Source organism: Gallinula chloropus (assembly GCF_964237585.1).
Source record: "Gallinula chloropus genome assembly, chromosome: 3".
In the NCBI taxonomy this organism is placed as follows: Eukaryota; Metazoa; Chordata; class Aves; order Gruiformes; family Rallidae; genus Gallinula; species Gallinula chloropus.
Genome location: NC_140087.1, coordinates 50,434,880 through 50,454,135, shown reverse-complemented (window position 1 = coordinate 50,454,135; position 19,256 = coordinate 50,434,880). Strand labels below are relative to the sequence as shown.

General features: G+C 43.4%; 1 protein-coding gene across 1 annotated transcript in view; it reads right to left on the bottom strand.

Moving 5' to 3' along the window:
- BIRC6 (baculoviral IAP repeat containing 6) overlaps positions 1-16,481 on the bottom strand; it is a gene marked incomplete at its 5' end in the record, with an annotated part of 179,163 nt that extends 162,682 nt beyond the window's left edge. The window contains 2 exons of the mRNA XM_084262246.1: positions 306-487; positions 16,232-16,481. Coding sequence (XP_084118372.1) covers positions 306-487; positions 16,232-16,481 — 432 coding nt within the window. The remainder of the gene's footprint in view (positions 1-305; positions 488-16,231) is intronic.
- Between the last annotated feature and the right edge of the window lie 2,775 nt (positions 16,482-19,256).

The window sequence follows — 19,256 nt, the reverse complement described above, 5'->3', positions numbered from 1 at the left end:
CCAGACTGACTTCTAGAAATGCATATATATTCCATGCCTAAACACTGACAAAGCTTTGGAAGTGAGTCCTTGTTTCTGGTCACTAGAAAGCTCTGCCATCTGAAACACCACGCTCCTGATGAGGCAAGCTCTTACTTGTTTGAGATATAAGGCAATAGCTCTTTGCAGTTCTTTGTAACAGCTAAGAACTACAAAACTTCTCCATTACATGCTGTAGATGTCACACTAGAAACTCATGGCCAAATGTCTAGTTTCAGTATTTTTGAATACTTCCCCCCACACACACACTCCCCTCCACATCTTACCTCTGTAACTGGCAATTCAAGCTGAACCACGTCATCTTGTTTTGAAACAGGTGTTTGCAGAGCTGTGTCTAACAGCAAGATGCCATTGAGATCTTTTCTACATCCTACTGCATAATCATCCACAAAGATCACTTTATCCACAGCAGAAATATACTGACACTTCACCCGTCCACCTGGTTTAGCTATGAAGGGAAACGCAAAAAAACCAAGATCTGATTAGAAAACAGCTTTTATAAAGGAAGACTTTTAATATCTGTTTGGGGAAGTAACGCAAGACTTCAGCACAATCTTTACTTCTTGAGGTGATCAAAAAAGTAGTAGCTAAAATGCTAGAACTTTTACCAAATTTTCATATTTCCTACATTAAAAACCAAACAACCAAAATCTATACAACCCATCAACAACTACAGCCACTTTATTCCTACAATAGAAGCCATTATTCAAGTCCTGCTCCCCCTGGAGACCTAAACTAATGTTTTCAAGCCTAACATAGATGCCTGATGTACTTGCTGTTAGCTGACAATCAGTAATAAGAATTAAATTGTGCAAATCAGCATGAAAATTGAGACAAAATTGCTCACCAACCATGACGGCTGATTAACACAATTTCATCAAGGAAAACAATACTCAAATTTCTGAAACCTAAGTACAGCATACAACATGTGCCAAGGCTACACATGTTCATTGAGACACTAAGGTAGTTTATTTTTGCTCAGCGCTGCACACGCGACAGCAGTAACAGGTTAGAGAAGTTCATGCTTTGATACAGTTACATGGAAATTAAAACTTTTCCAAACATAGGGCACATCAATCTGCCCACATTGCATTTGTGGTATCCTCTCTCAAAAACTCAGGTTAAGAATAGTTGTCAGCTGCCCTTCTCACCAAAACTTTGGAAACAATGACTCATATACTCTCAAAATATAGGACGTACGAACACTTCAAGAGCCCTGGTATCACTTGTAAGTTGTGAAGTTGTTTGTCCTAACTCAACAAAAAGGGTCCTCTGAATGGCAAATCAACTAGTTTCAAACTGTATTTTTGCCAATACATTGGACTTTGTACAGACAACACAGCTGCAGTCAAGGAAATAAGTCATTCTACAGAAAAATAACAGTTTCGACTAAAATAACAAATGCAAGTTTTAACATCTTTATAAGTATTTCAGCAATGCACTGGGATCTATTATGTAAATAAACTGAAAAGTATCAAAACTGGGAACCTCAGTAAATTCACATGGTGTTTGCAGTGATGGATCACAACCAGGCACCTTCCTTAACCCAGTATTTCTCCTTCCCAGAGGAAATGGGAAGAGCAGCTCTCCTTTTCTGGCAGTGCCAACACCAGGAACACTCTTTTGCACTTCCCTTATTTCCTGTCAAGCACAGGAGGATGCTCAAACCCTGTCACCAGGAGTTCAGGAGCCTGTAGGAGTCTCAGCCAAATGGCTAATATCTTCTGTAGAAAGCAGTCACAATTTTCAGAAGCAAATGAAGACTACTAAAGAGATAGATAAAACACCTAATCAACAAAATCTTTCCGCTCTGTTAAGAAACAAAACAAAAAGTTGGTAACTACAGCACAAGTATGTTGCCTAACTGCTGTGCTTCTCAGAACACTGGTTAACAAAATTTTGATTGGTAACCCTGACAAAAAGACTTTGGCCAGACTATCTCTAGAAGTTGTATTTTACTCGAAGCACGTAAAAACAAAACAAGGTCCCTTAGCCTGAGCTGATGGAACTTGAAGGAAATGATTCAATCAATATTTAGTGTGATTCTAACGCCTTGGGAAACACATTCTGCTACTGACTGGCTTATACACTGAATCACCTCTGAACCACTGACAAGCTATTTTGCAAGCTTAGAGGAGTTTAACTTTTTAAGCTCAGGAAACACATTTCAACATAGTTCTGCTACTAGTCACAAACTACAGCACAGTTCACATATGTCATACTACACCGTTAAAAGAGGAGGTTTAGAACTAGGAAGTCACCAAAAGAAATATCTAAAATCGTTTAATCATCCTCAATGCATTGGCAGAAAGGTCCTTTCTAATTTAGGATCAATGTTTTACAATGTGCCAAATGAAAAACCTACAAGTGGCACTACAACTCCTGCCTGGCTAAGTTTACCAGCATTTAAGTAGTGAGCTGTACCTTCACAAAGCTCAGTTCAAAAGTTCACATAAACTACTTAAGCCAAATCATCAAAACCTTATAGTTATTCTCATTTTAGCCCTACTTCCTTCACCTGCACCTTATTTTGAGTGGTAGAAGGAGAAACAGTTGAAGTTTTTATCAATTTTGTTTTTCAGTCTTGGCACAAGTAGATCATTGTTTCTCCCAGTATCTCTGGCTTATCAGTTTGGGATTAAAAACAAGACAATTCGTGAAGTCTTTTGTCAGTTCCTATAAAGAAACCTGGCAGGCTGCTAGCATGCTAGAAGCACTACATTATGGTATGTCACCTGTAACAACCTTAGAACTAGCAACCTGAAAACTCAAAAGCAAACAGACATCAGATCGCAGAAATTAAGATTTGAGAAAAGGAACACTCTCCCTCCCCCTTCTTTGTTTCAAACTATACAGAACAGAGACCAGCAATTTCCTGTGATCAAAATCTGACCTACAAAAAAAAAAAAATATCACAGAAAACAAATTTGTTTGGAGAATACCTAACAGTCTGAGCAGAATCTATTGTGCACCTCTGCCTGCAGGCAATAAAGTGAACCAAACTAATTAGGAGAATTAGCCTTCCAGAAGTAGGAAAATGAAAAAGCTTGCCTCCATTTCTCTGCTATACACAGCTTTAGCCTCAATGCTTTCGAACTTAAGAGAAAGTGGCTGTCACCTGAATATGCATGGACACCTCATGAAGAGATGTACGTTAATGTTGATAGTAACAACTCTGATATTTTCTAACACTGAAGAAAGTTAATTCACCTTGAAAAGTGCAAGCCAGGAGTGGCACTAAAACGTATTACAAAGTCAGTAATTTTCTTGACAAGAAGCTCCCAATGCATAGCGTGCAAAAAACCCCACAGCATGCAAAAACCCCAAACAGTTTCTAAATTACACTGAACTAACACTGTTATCTGCAGCTATAAAACGAGTATGGGAAACATGCATCACTGCACTAATTCCACAATGCTAAGATCCAAGACCAATCAAATATCTAAAGGAACACCCATAACTGATCTACAAATGCAAGTAGGTCTTTAGAGTAAGAAAGAGAGCAACATTTTGTGAGAAACAGAAATTCCATCAGCTCAGCAAAACACACATAGTACCTGCACTGATACCAGTCTTCGCATTTCCAACTTAATCTAAATATCTAAACAATATCTTGGTACTTGTTTCAAAACACTGCAACCCTGCAAAGCTAAACGGATAAAGTTTCAGGATCAAAAGCCCTATTTATCCTATTTACTTTGTAGCATTAGATTGAACGCCATGCTATTTAAAGGCAAGAGAATCCAAAAACTCAAGAGAAGGGAATGGTACAACTGCAAAAGTCCTTACAGTTTACTCTGAGAATTAAAAATAAAATCACAATTTTCCCCTTTCTATTATGAAGTGTGGGTGTAGAGCTTCAAATTCAGGAGATATTATCACTCATGCTGATGTGCGGTGTGAAATTTGCCTTCCAGAAGCCAGGTTAGCAGACAACAAAACTATCCTTTCCACTAGAGACAAAAAATATTCTTGCCAAACACTGCCTAGCCATTTCTCACACATTTTCTGTGCGTACCTGGGATTAAAAAAAAAAAGTGTCAGTTGTCCTCATTTGCTGTGAGGCAGGTGCTTTTCCTAATGCTGCATCTCACAATCTCAAAACCAACAGAAAAATTCAGTTAGCAAGGATGACATCTCACTGTATGCTACCTAAGTAACACAAGTTTGCCAAGGCAAGCATACCAGAACACTTCCAGATTGAGGAAGTTTTACACTACAAATAATAAAATCACCCAAAACTACATTAAAGTTTAACTTGCTGTCTTAACTCGCTGTATTTGTGGGAAGCTATTTTGAACTAATACAACATAAAATCACAGCGATGGATCAGTTGCAAATAACATTTTCACACAGGACAAAGAAGCAAACCACTGCAAATCTGGTTTAAAAAAAGTAAGAAAAAGGAGAGAGAGATAAATTCAACTCCCAGTTGTTTTACATCAGTGGCTCCCAAATGAAACAAAAGCATGGTGGTTATGAACATCTGGGAACACAGTAACTAGAAGACAGTCAAGGCATAGACAATCCAGGGTGATTGCTCATCACTAGTGAATTTATCAGTTACAGGTTCTTTCTTGTTCCTCCTCTTCTCCTCCTCACCTACATCGTCACTGGAAATTTCAGCAGTGCAGTTTTACCTTCCAGGCCCAGCCCCTTCCTTGCCCTGAACATCATCTCAGCAAAGCAGCCTGCTGCCACCATGAAGACACTCCATAGGTCCCTCCTTTCCCAAACCAAGCATCCTAAGACTTGGGGAAAGACAGAAAAGAATCTATTGGATGGAAACAAGTTCACGTTGCTATTTTAGACGAATTATGCAGACAGGCTTAAACCAGCTACACACAAGCAACGTTTTCAGAGTTCACTATATACACAGACCCCTTCACCTGCTACTTCACCTGGAAGAGCAGTTCAAAGCGACTGAATAAAGTAAAACCACATTCAGAGCTGAAACAGGAAAGACAACTAAAAAACATTCTCCAAACAGCAAGAATGCTAAAGGTGGCAGAAATACCCAGCTTAACATCACAAAGTGCCTTCAAACTCCCTTATTTGCCAAAATTAGATTTAGCTAATCAAGAACAAGACATGTGATCTACAGTTTACCTTTGAGCAACAAAGAGGGCAGGATCATTTCAGTATCACTTTCACTATACGACAGCTGATTTTAATAATCTGTGTTAGAGCAGGAGGACATGTTATCTGGGCGAAAATACTGGAGACTGCCACATGAATATTAACTAGATGTGTCACATCAAGCAACTACTAACAGAAGCGAACATTAACACTTAAAAGGTTTCAGAACATAAACAAAGCCCCACTGAGATCAAGGCAGTTGGTATTTCACTAGCTTTGCAGGAGTAGGGTGTATTCTTCCACTCTACAGGCTTAAACTGAGACTGAATCAGCAGGAAGACACTGGCGAGCGTTTTGTGCCCACGCTCTTCATGTTGTTTCAGATCTCCAAGTCTCCAACATTACTGCTGCCTTGTGTGCCATACTGAACACAACTACTAACGAGGCTTTATACCATTATCTTAGAAAAACTATGAACTACTTCACAAGGTATTCTACAGTCCTTCCTGCAAACCTGGGTAAATGGGGAAAATATACGTCCCTGCAATTCCCCTGCGTGCACCTCACACAGAAGAGTGTCTTCTTCAAATTTTTTCTCAAAGTGAGAAACTGTGATTCAAAATTTTCAGGAAGGTTGTCTTTTACAAATTGCAGACAGACAATTACACAGCAGCCACCCCGAACAAGAAACAGGCAGTAACAGGAAGTTCCCGTTCTTCAAGAGCAATTCCCACTGCAGCATTTCACAACAAAGAACCCTTGCCAGCTGAAATTTTACCACTAGTTCCTCTTTTTGGCACTGAAGTGGCTAGAGCATCTGAGTTCACCCATTATGTACTCTGCAGTCTCCGGAACAGGAGAAAACATCTCAAGTTATGCCACTTTTTAAACTCCTAGGACTGTTTGGCTTATCCACCAAGACCAAATATTCTAAGAAGCTTCCAAAATACCAAGCTGGGATAAGCAGCAAGCTCTCAAAAGCAGATACAAGATACAAAAGCAGATAAAGATGAAAAACTGGCTAGACTCATGCACAAAGTTGGTAGGTAATGATTCAACACCTACCTCACAGCCAGTTATGAGCAGCATTCAGCAAAACTTGGTATGGTTTACTCTCTTCAGCAAGGGCTTGAATGATGGAACAGAACACACCTTTAGCAAGACTGGATGACACCAAATCGGAAGCCACTGATGCACTAAAAGGCTGGGCTGCTTTTTGGAAGGCTCATAATAAGCCACAGAAATGGCTTGACACAGACCTCAAGTTGAAGTTTAACAAAGACAAATGGTGTGGAATATAACCCCATACATGAACAGAAGCTGGGGACCAACTGTCTAGGTGGCAAACTGGCAGCAAGAACTTGGGGATCCTGATGGGCAGGGTGAGCAATGGGCATCAATGCATCTTTTCAGAGACAAACTGTTACCGCACAGAAGATCACACAGGCAGTAAAGATTAGTCTTCTCTAGACTGCAATTTTGAGCTCACATCCAGAATACGATGTCTGGCTTCAGTCCTTTATCTGAGGTACTAGCACATATGGGACAGTCCTCTGATGGGGTACTAAGACAGCAGGCTGGAGCACACAACACAAAGACAACTAAGATAACTGGGTTCATTTAGTCTACGGGGGGGGAAAAAAAGGGTTTAGAAGGAAAACTAACAACAGTTTCCATTACTGCAACAGTAGTTCAACAGCCATGTTAGACTGCTCAGTTACTACCTATGAGTGTGGTAGATCACTGAAACAGGTTTCCCAGAGAGGTGATGGAGGCCCCATCCCTGATTAAAGATCAGGCTTGATACGGCTCTGAGCGACCTGGTGCAGTAAAGATGTCCCTGCTTATTGCAGGAGGGTTGGACTAGATGACCTTTAAAGGTCCCTTCCAATCTAACACATTCTATGATTCTATTTTTCTCTTTTTGACATCACTTTTAAGGAAATACACTTTATCCAAGACAGCTGTCTAAACCAAGTGGTTAGTGAAGAATTTAAGGAAGGGTATGTATACTATGGAACTTTCCTCTATCACGTTCAGACCCTGCTAATTCATGCTTAGGGACCTTCTGAGCCAGAAGTGATTTCTTTTCTAATCCTACGAACTTTGATAGGTTGTTATCCTATCAGTTTGTCCAACGCTGTTGTAATTCCACAAGCATCCACAATGTTCTGCAGCCAGAAGCTCCCTATTTTACTACTTCTTGCAGTTACTTCTTTTGAGTCTCTTGTACTAGGGAAGACAATTAACTTCCAACTTAGATTTTTTCATTCATATAGAATTCTGCAAACCTCTCACATTCTCTTACCTCCCCATTCTCAATGACCCCAAACATCATCATCTTTTTCAGGCTGAATACTGTCTCACATAAGCCATTCCACAACTTAAGTTTCTAGTTCGTTCTGTTACACATTTTGAGATGGAAGTATCAAAATTGCACACATAGAAGAAATGGACTCATATTCTCAGTTGGGTTCTTGACAACTTCTCTAGTAACTGCTGATAACTCAGGGTTTGGCTGGTATTTCATATTCCTAGCAGAACTCCAGGATGTCATCATCAGGCTCTAGCTCCACCAAATTCTTATGAGCATTTCAAATTAACTAACTGCCTTCCTAAATCTTCCTAGTAACCTGCTTGCACATAAGAAAGCTGAAGTAGAACAGACTAGATCCATTCATGTTTAACTTAGATCTAAGAGTGAAACTATTCTTTATGATGCCTTTCCAAATCCTTTGGAAAAGCTGATAAAATTGAAGGACCTTGTACATTTAAGACACCCATCTCAGGCACAGGAATATTCAAATATGATGACTATATAAATTTAACTTTAGTTCTGTCAATAAAAGAGGACATTCAGAAAATCTAACTTAAGCTGTATGGGTCTGGTCTTGACAGGCTCCTTCTATAGGCAATGGGAAGCAAAGATCACTCAAAAAGTTCAGAGTAAGGACTTCCCTTTCTATGAATTGAATGGAGAGGGAATCTAAGATTATTTGTTGAAAAATGATGATCATCTTAACTCTGTCTTGCAAAAGCCATAGAAAACCAAACAGAAAAAATCCACTATTAAAAAAACCCATATTGAGCAGTGCTGCGTGCCATCACTTATGTCATGACATGAATCTAAGAACCTGTAGAAGTCAACTAAGTCTATCACAGTATTTCTCCACAACAATCACATTGTCTTCTTGCTCTCCAATAAAATACTCCCTATCTTCCCAGTCTTGACTGCCCAATTTCCTACTTTCCTAACCCCTTCCCCATTGTGATCCAGCCACTTCAGAGTTCACAGTCCCATCGCTCACCCTCCCAGCTCTTCCCTCCCATAAGGAGCCTTTGATAAGAGTTTGTGGAGTCTGTTGCCCAGTAAACAGAGTTCATCAAACTCTTCTCCTCCAGCTGCCAAACATTCAGATGAGATTCCGATTGCTTCACACTCAACCAGGTCAAGGAAGTGCACTGGGTTGAACTGTTTTCCCTCCACGAACTGTACAGGGGACAGAAGAACTGCCACAACTGTATGCTATGCAAGCCTTCACTAACCAGCACTGGAGACTGGATACGTGCTTTCACTAATGCTACTAATTTTCAAGACTGCAACCAGTAAGAAAAATTTTCTCCTAAGTTACACGCTAAAAAATCATCAATAAAATACTGACTGAATAGCCCTAGAAAATACGTTAAGAAAACTGTAAACATAACAGTGCTTACATTTAAAGGACAGAAATTATTTCCATAATATCACACTTTTAATCTAGTCTGTGAAACAAAAGCTGTTTTTCTCCCCTACTTCTTGTGCATCACCCTTACCTGTAGCATGCTCCTTCCCCTAACATATATGCAAAGCTTCAAAATAAATGTCTTGCACATACCAGACTTCCTGCCTACTAGCAGTGGGCACTGGGTCCTTAACAAATCTTCAGTCTTCCCAAAGACAAGGCAGCAAAGGGCCAATATACAATCCAATATTTGACTCCACACAAATCAGGAGAAGGGCAAGTATTGGTATCCATGCACACTGCACAACTGGAGAAGTGAGGGGAAAAAGCCTATCATCCACTTGGTGATAAGCATCCATCTGGTGACTGCAAGCAGTCATTGCAATTATGGGAGCATTAACTATTTAAAGGACAGTTTCTAACAGCAGAAAGCAATACTGTGGCATCACTTAAGCACCATCAGGAAAGTGAAACGATCCATGTGTGAATTTTTTATTTAAAAATTAAGAAAATGTCGAGCGGCTACTGATCCCAGTGGAACAGACAGCATGCAACAAGCTCTCTCACAACATGATCAGACAGGCTTGGAGACCGGAAATCTGCCCTAGAGTCCACATGGTTGTAACCTTCTCCATCTCCAAAACAGCCTAAGAAGCATTTTTTGAAAGACATCATACTGCTCAGAGAAAATTAGAGAATCCTCATAACAGTGAAGATGGACTGCTTTGCTTCCTGATTTGAATGTAACTTGGAAAGAAAACCTAAAATAACAGATCAACACCATTCAAAAAAAAAAAAAAATCAGACTTAATCATTATTAAAATCTTGAGAACAACAAGGTGAATCTTTAGTCTTTGGACAGATTTTTTTCTAATGCTCTGTCTTATCAATTCCTAGATGTATTTCCCTTAAGTTCAAGTTATGAATATGCAACAGCAACCATAAACCACTGCTATAAGCAATGTAACTAAAGACTCAGAAAGGGGTTCTACTGAGCCATAACATGGTGGGCTCCTAGAAAGGACCAATTACAGGACAGGAGAGTATACTAGATCCAAACCACTGATCACCAGGATGTTCAGAGCAGTAAAAAGGTCAGGGCTTCTACAGATCGCAAGGGTGGGCAATCCAAAGCAAAAACCTTCTCCATGCTTCCATTACTTTGAGATTTACCTGCTTTCTTTCCTAACATTCAGAACCACTAATCAATTCTCTCTGCCAGAACATACTTCTGCTAAATTTCTTCTACCTTTTATGTATTAAAGTGCCTATACTACATGACTGGGAGCGGAGCCGAAGGGTTCATCACATAAGCATACTGAAAGCTGGAGCACAATCAGCACTGAGGCTGGAAATGAGCAGTTTCTCGAGCGTTCTTCCTACCACTGAGAAATACCTGAACATCCTGTGAGATGAAATAGGGCGGGAAGTCAAAGTTCAAATCCCTGACGCAGAGCACAGTATTTCCTCTTTGGGTCAGTAAGAAGCACTTCAAGATATATCTTCCTGCAGAAGGCCTTTTTCAAAGTCCACTTGCAGAGGGCTAGGAAATTTTTGATTATCTGACATTAAAGCACTCTGCAATCTTTAATAATATGGGGCTAACGTTGCACTGTTGCAATGACAGCCATGAATCCATCAGTCCAGACATGAGTGCTCTGTCAATAAAATGAAAAACATTGTGCTAACTTCCCTGGCAACGTAACATATGCCTGCATTGCTGTCTGTTGTTACTTCTGGATCCCTGCAATAAACATAGGAATGCAAACACCCCTTTAAAGGCATGTGAGAAGAAGAGATCAATATTTTTACTCTATTTTAGCTTTTGCAGAAGATATCCAGATGTGCTTCCACAGAGCCTGGAAATATCAATTAATGGCATCTTGACAAGTAAGAAGGGATAGCTGACATACCCCTATTAAGCTAGCAGACAGAGCACAGAGCGTCTAGAATCTTTACTGCTATAAACCACGGAATATTAATCTAACAATTGTCCCATTCAGATTTTTTTCAAGTGCTTAAGTTGCTTCACGGATGATGCTAAGGTCACAAATAAATGGAATGATCTCTTTGACACGTCATCCAAGTATACTCAAACACAAGGTGGGCTACAGCAGATCACTAGATATCTGACAATACTCTCCATCCAATGGGAAAATAAACAAGGAGAAATTTATTATTAGCGGCAGCCTTTGTTATTAATATTTTTTCTCATATTTGAACAAATTAAATATGAAGAAACTTACCCCAATTTTGAGGAATGAAGGAGACAACTTGAGGAGTATTACCACAGCAAGCTTGAAACTGTTGAAAGTGCTGCTGATGCCTTCAATAATTCAAGCCTACAACTTGATGGCCGCGTATCCCAACAGTTTCCTACCAGACTCTAAGTCTACGCTCCCCTATGACTTCCAAGTCACAAAAAATAATCTTTTTTTTTCTTGTTTTGCCTCCTGCATCACATGGAAAGTAGTAAAAAGAAACCAAACTGGATATCCCTAAATAGGTTTCTAAAGTTCCATAGTTTAAAGTGACCCAGCTGCAGACAAACAGGACTTCCCAAAAGTGAAAATGACAGACAGACAATGGTGTTGAACTTGCTGGCACAGGTGAGTCTCCCAGGCTGGGATCCAATTACTTCTAAATTCTTCTGTTGGAGGAACAGGGTTGCAGGCCTCTGGTGATAACGCAGTCTGTTTCCCCTACAGGAACCAAGACGTATGCACAATGGACACATCCTTTCCTGCATGGATTCAGAATATGTATTTTGGCTGCTGTTCGGGCCTCTACAGTACTTTATCACAGAATGGTTTGGGCTGGAAGGGACCTTAAATATCATTAAGATCCAGTCCCCCTGTAACAGGCAGGGACAGCCTCCACTAGCCCAGGCTGCCCAAAGCCCCATCCAACCTGGCCTTGAACACTGCCAAGTAGGCGGCAGCTGCAGCTTCTCTGGGCGCCCTGTGCCAGTGTCTCACCACCCCCACAGGGAGGAATTTCTTTCCAGTAGCTCATCTAGATCTAACCCCCTTCAGCTTAAGGCCATTACCCCTTGTCCTATCAATAAATGCCTTTGTAGTAAGTCCCTCACCAGCCTTCCTTTAGGTCCTCTTTATATACTGGAAGGCTGCTATAAGGTCTCCCTGGAGCCTTCTCTTCCCCAGGCTGAACAAGCCCAACTCTCTCAGCCTGTCTTCACTGGAGAGGTGCCGCAGCCCTCTTATCTTTGTGGTCCTCCTCTGGACTCGCCCCAACAGGTCCATGTCCTTCTTACATTGGGGGCCCCAGATCTGGATGCAGTACTCCAGGTGGGGTATCACAAGAACGGAGTTGAGGGGGAGAATCACTTCCTTCATCCTGCTGATCATGCTTTGTCAGATGCAGCCCAAAATACAGCCGGCTTTCTGGGCTGTGAGTGAACACCACTGGCTCACGGTGAGCTTCTTATCCCCAACATCTCCTAAGTCCTTCTCCAGGCTGGCTTGGAATTGCCCCAACCTATATGCAGGACCTTGCACTTGGCTTTTTTGAACTTTTCACCTCTCAAGGTTAACAATTTGAGGGCCAACCTCTCCAGCCTATCAAGGTCCCTGTGGATGACATTCCTTCCCTCCAGCATGTCAACTGCACCACACAGCTTGGTGGTGTCAGCAAACTTGCTGAGGGTGCACTCAATCCCACTATCCATGTTGCAAACAAAAACCTGTATTGTGTTTAACAGCTAGAATGCTTTAGTTATGAAACACTCTGCATTTCACCAAACAAGGATCTGAGGCTATTGCTATGTCAAACTAACCTAGAAAATAACTACAGAAACATTCAAGATGGTCATTGTCCATCTGACAGTACACTTTAGCTTCTTATTGTGTCCCTGGCCAAGCTTCTCTGGGAATTACAACACTATCCCAGTTCAAGATGTTCTCTTGCTTTATTTGTAAATAGAAGGAACTGATAAATCAAACATTCCAATGAACACTGAGAGAGCCACTTCAGATTATTCTGGAAGGTTGTTTTGATTCTTCGGGGGTTTTTGTTGGGGTTTTTTGAGGCAGAGGAAAAGGCTCATCCTCGGTGCTGTATTTGGAGATTGATCACTCCTGCACTTTGGCTACCAATGCTGAACTCGAAACCGAAAGCGCACAAATATTTAAATGCCTAAAAGGGGAAACAAAGTACTTGATAGTCCTGCCTAACCACTGCTAGCCGACACAGAAACGCCTAATAGCCAGCAGCCACACAACTGACCTTGTGCTCTCTGAAATGCACAGTGTACATGCAACAGCCTTGGTAGAACGGAAAGGACAACCCCACAACCAGGTGAGGCAAAGATTAATGTTAAAGAATCACATGATTTTCCCCTTACCAACGGCACTCTTACTCACTACCACCCTATGCGCTGTTGCAAATGATTATGTGGCCCTCTTGAAGAGGCCTACGGTGCTCCTACAGGAAACAGATTAAACATTACCATATACTTTCAAGATACAAAGCTGATGAAGATTCAATGTGCTATAAACATCATCACCATCATCATAATCCTCACTGGATTCCTACAGTTTGTGCTCAGAACAATCCCTGGATCATCACATGCATCAGACCAGTGATGTTCACGTAAGAAACTGAAGTATGCAGACCAGAGATCACATCCCAGTGGTTGGATCTGATCTATAACTGAACTGTCTTTTGGCTGGGAATCCTTTGTCTTGCTCTTTCACACACCAAAGAGGAAAATCTGTATTTATATTCTGATCAAGGCATCCTCCACTGCTCTCCCAGGCTCAGTATTCCACAGGTTCATTCTTTTCACTGAGAATGAGCTCAAAGCTGATTGTATTGCTGCTTCGACTGCAAACAAAAGCAACACTGAGGCTTGGTGGTGTTTCCTTTTCTCCCTCCCCTCCCTTGATGGAGGATCCTTTTTCTTACACTGTTTCTATCTAGAAAAAGGGCCTGCTATGTTTTGTTTTTCCTTGGGTAATGAGCAACAGCATTTCTGTCCAACATAAATCTTTTGGCAGGGCAAAGGACCTGCAGCCCAAATTACCAAGGAGGACAAGCCGTCTCCCAAGCATGAGAAGCAGTTTTAATTCCTAGGGACTCTATTTTTAGTCATAGCGGCAGAAGTCCCTGAAGCAACAATATCCTTTGACCTGTCATTTATGGCGGGGTAAGGAACAGGGACAGGGTTGGTCTGCAGAGTCTGAGTGTCCAACTACTACTGTCCTACAGTGAAAGAGCTCACACTTCTGAGAGTGGGCAGATGTCAGAGAACAGCCAAATTCCCTTAACCTCCTTTTCCCAAAGAGGGGTTGAAAAGGAAGAAAACAAGAGTGAACACAGTTGCTGACAGCCCCAACAGACACCAACTGCTGAGAGGAACCAGATTTCGGACAGGCATGCTGGTCTGAATCTATAAGGACATTCATTTTGTTTCTTCAAACTAAACTAAGGGTTTGGTTGGGTTTTTTCCCCCAGCAACCCAAGCATCAGCTATACTGCACAGATAAAATCTGTGTAGGTCACAAGCAATTCTGTTGTTTCATGTGAGGAGGAGTAGAATCCATCTTTTACAGTCATACTGTCACAGAGAAGACTGGCACTAAAGGAAGTAAGTATACATGATAATATACATAACAGAAGCAAAGCATTACCTTACTTTTAAATAGCTACTATTTAGGGGAAAATTGTCATTAGCATTTTGAATACTAAATTAAAGCCCTTGCAAGGATTCTATCACAGAAAAGTGTAAAACAACAGCTTAGGCTTTGATTTACAGTTCACTTTTTTTCTGTTCATGAGAATTAATCATTTCCTATGAAAACAGTCAATTACAAATTAAGTCCTGTATTCATGCCCCCTCCATCCACAGCTTAAAAGCAATTCTCAAATTCTGGCTTTAAAAGTAAAAAATTAAGCTATTTAAAGAAAAAAAAAAAAAAAGCCCTTTAGGAGATAGCATGATAGAAGAAAAGGAATTACAGAAGCAGCTGTGATCTGAATCCTGAACAAAGCAGGAAACACCATTTCATTTTCAATACAAGGGATCAAAACAAAAGCAGTTGACACCTGCTTAGTAGGTCCACATTTGTTGTTGTTTGGGTTTTTTTTTTATCATGGCCCCAAACACTCAACTTTTATGCTTTACAATGTACCAACTTCAACATATGACAGGAAAACACGGATTTTTATGGATTTTTATCCTGTTCTGTTGGGTCTGACATTGCAATACTGCTGCTGGTTTTCAAGGTGAAAGTGTACATATTCGCTAGACTATGACATGTCTGTACAGTTCCTGGCGTTACCGTACCACGTCCAGGTGGCAAACACCAACCTCTCACTACCACCACTCAGCAAAGCTAGACCTTATTAGCAACACACCACTGTGAGGACAACCCGAACATGGGAAACACAGAAGTAGCAAGAAGCATTAGGGCTGGTCTCACAACATACCAAATAACCCTGAAGTTCCCCGCCAATATTCTGACAAGCACCACAGTTTAAGAACCGTTAATTAGCGAGGAACAAAAGCTGTTAATGGCAGAAGGATCTTTTTCCACAGAGCTGGTTTGTTAACGGTGTAAAAACACTAACGGGCAACAAAGAGAGCTGCTTCATAGTTATGGAGATGGTGCAGCCTTAGCCTCCCCGAATGATCGCGCCTCCTTAACATAATAGCAGGCGTAGTGTTACCAGCACCAGAGACAGTCAAGATACCCAGCAGCATGAAGAACTACACAAATATACGTAAAAATGTACCATCAGATAACTTTACGACAGATTCTGACCTTAAATAAATCAGAGCTATAAGACAAAAGACACTTTTAAGAAATAAGCCTTCTCAACAAACCCAGACGGAGGCTCAATAAATAAATTACTACAGTGTCGCATATTCAAGAACCAGAACTATGCCTGTCCTGCACAACGTGCTGCTTCTCATCTTTGGAAGGTTCAACATTATGTCACCCACGAGAACACCTGAAAAAAAAAGTCACAAAAATGCACCTCTCTACATCACAGCCTCCCGTGCCCATTTAATCCCTTAGTGGCCACGCCAATAACATTCTCCAAAAGAAAAACGCCTCGCTGCTGCCTACACGAGTATCTTCTGCCCCCATGAGCACGAACCGTTCCGCCTTAAAAAACAAGAAGGGGTGAAAAGGAGGCGGGGAAGCCCCCGGCACCGAGGGCCTGAACCGAGCGGGCCTCTGCCCCACCCCCCCCCCCGAGCCTCCCCAGGCGCAAACCCCTCGCCCGCCGCGACACCTGTTTCCAGGCGAGCCTCCGGCCCGCCTCCCCCACGGCTCCGCAGCGCCGCGATCGTGCCCCGCAGCCGCCCCAGGGACTGCCACGGCCCGCGGGGCCCGACAGGCCGCGGGAGCCCTGCCGCTCACCGTTGAGTGCCGACGCTTGCAGCGTGGCCCCCGAGGTGCCGTCGATGACTTTGATGGCGCCGCGAGCGGTCACGGCCAGGATGGCGTTGAGCGCCGGGTGGTAGCACAGGCTGCAGAGACCGTCGGCGTCGCAGCGCAGACAGCCGTCCCGCAGCAGCAGCCACTCGCAGGAGCCCGGCCCGGTCGACACCGGCCCGGGCCCAGCCGGCGCCGGCGGCGCCGCCGAAGAGCAGGAGGCCGCCGCAGCCATCTTCCCGGCCGCTGCCGCCGCCGCCCTCAGGACAAGAGGCCCGGGGGGAGCCGCTCACTGACAGTCCCTAGAGCCGCCGCCGCCGCCGCCAGTCACCATCCGGGTCCGGGGAGAGGGGGAAAGGGAGAGCGCCAGCGTGAGCAGGAAGTGACACAACCACGCCGGATGCGGAACCGACCGCCGGCCTGGCACCGCGGGGCGGGGGGGGGTGGGGGGGGGGGAGGGGAGGGGAAGCTAGCGGCCGGGCGGGAAGGGGCGGGGGAGGAGAGCGAAAAGGGGCGGGGCCTTGCCGAGCGCTTCCTTCTTCCGCCCGCCGCCGCCGCGCGAAGGGTGCTCGTCTGTGTGGTGGCCGTCGTGCGCATGCGTGGCGGGGGTGCCGGGAGGTTGCGCGGGGCTGAGGATGGGCCGGGGTGGCTGCGAGGCTCTCCTCAGCCCCGGCCCGCCGCCCCTCTTCCCGCCCGCTCTCCCTCCCTGCGGGCCCCCGTGCCCGGCTGGCGGCGAGGAGCGAGGCCGGCAGTGCGATGGAGGTGGCCTGCGCGGCCTTGTCCCTGTCGGGGGAGCGGCGGTGCCGGGCCCCGGCCGGCGGGGGCAGGTTACTGCTGCTCTCTGGTGAGGAGCCGGGGTAACCTCCCTTCCGCCCGCGCTCCCGGCTGGCCGTCGTCTTTCCCGGGCCCTCGCCGCTTCGGTGTCGTTGCGATCCGGACGAACACTGGGCCCTAAGCGGGGGGCCGCGTGTGCCGCATCCCGCCTCGGGGGACACCGGAGCGGGGGGGTGTTTTTCGTAGCCTGGCTCCGGGGCCGGTTTCCGCTCTGTACCGGAGGAGCGACGTTAGAGAGCCCACGTTCCAGTCGCCCCCAGCTCCAGGGCCCAGCGACGAGGTGAAGCCCTGGTGCGCTACAGCTGCCTCTCGGGGCAATCTCGGCCCATGAGAAGCGCGTCCGTGGGGGGCTCCTGCCTCCTCGGGGTGGGATTGTCGCGGGGCCGCGGGTCTCTCCGGGAGTAGATGGACACGTTAACTCCAGAATGATGGGGGGGGGGGGCGTTGTGCCCTGAAGAAGTAGGGATGGAGTCACTGTGCCCATGGCAGCGTTTTGTTGAGCCTGCTGCAAAAAATGCCGTAAGGAAAACAAAACCTTTTACCGAGAGTTTCCCCTTTTCACGCACCGGAATGGCCGCGCAGCCCGTACAGCCAGCCGCGCCCGCAGGCGCTGCCGTCAAGTGCCACGTCTGACAGTTGAGAAACCTTTTTAAGCAGTCAGTGGTCTTGAATAAGTTTCAAATCCAGTATTGTTTCCTACAGAAAACTATTTTTATTAAGGGACCTGAATTAGCACAGGCTGGTATAGCAGGAAAATGATGTTTAAAAAAAAAAAATAAAAAATTGGCAGCCAGGGTAATCAAAATTGCCCTGAGAGCAAGATAAGCAGTTTTCAAGCTTGCTTCACGAGTAACAGCAAAACATTGAACAGCAATAAGGGTAATTACGAAACACCAGTCTCAAGCTGTGTGTTGCCTTCACATGGAAGCAATTGATTTCACACACTTTTCCAGCAGGTATAATTTTACTGATATGCAACAGAGCATGTCTGATGGATAAAAGGAGAAAGATGTTCACGTGTACATGTCTAGCTGCTCCATACAGACAACCATCCAAAGAGCGTGCCTCTACCTGGAAGTGAGGTGTTGCATCTTGGAAAGGGAATGTTTTCCTAGATGGATGTGCTCCAAGTTTCCATTTTTGACTGAAGAAGTATATATATTTACTACCACAAAAACAGTAGCTGCAAAGCTTAAGATTGATGATGTATATAGCAGTATAGATGTATCTTATTTCAGTAAATATAAATGAGCTTCATACATTCTGTAAACAAGTTTAATTCAAAATTTTTATAAAATACATCTTGTATTTACACATACAGCTCATCTAAAAATATGAGTTTGTTGAATGCAAAGTTATTACAAACCATCAGAACCATTTGAGAGCTGTTTGTACACATTTCTTGCACATCATATGCAAAAGGTGACCCTAGAGATTCTAAGATTAAAAGGTGCAAATCTGCAACTGTGTACAAAATATGTACCATGGTAAGTGCATATCTACATTGCATATTACACATGTGCCAACAGTTAAAACTGCAACTGTAAGTTTCACAGAACATTAGTATAGAAGAAATTAAGATAGTTAGAGATTAAAGAAAACATTCTTGCATACTTTGGATATTCATAGTCCTTTCAGATGCACAGGATCCATTTTGGACACCTAGTGAACAGCTATCCAAAGAAGAACGAAGCTTAAAGCTCTCTGACAGCCTAGTAAGCTAACTGTCCTTGCCTTCATGTCTGTGGTGAGTTAAACATGAATTCATGGGGCCTGAGTTGAGTCATCTAATACTAGTTGGATATTCCTGTTAAAAGAAGAAATGCAAGTAATGAAAAAAGAAGACAGACCAGATTGTCATGAAAGACTCCAAAGCTACCGTGCTTGCTTTTTTTAATACACTGTAACTTGCTTTCTTTTAATTTTATTACTTGCAGATACACACTAAGGTGCTGGTGGAATTGGTTTAGTGTGACTCTGCAGTAATTCCACAAGAACTCTGTGTCAAAAATTAGGTGAGAAGTCATCACTCTACCAGTTTTTCTCCTTTAATGTATTACAAGCTAGAGTAGTATAATTTATGTCAAACATCAATTTTAATTGTGTGTAAAACCAACAGTAGCATCAGCCAAAAAAGCTGACTGAATAGGCTAAACTTTTGTGGGAGAATTGGAAT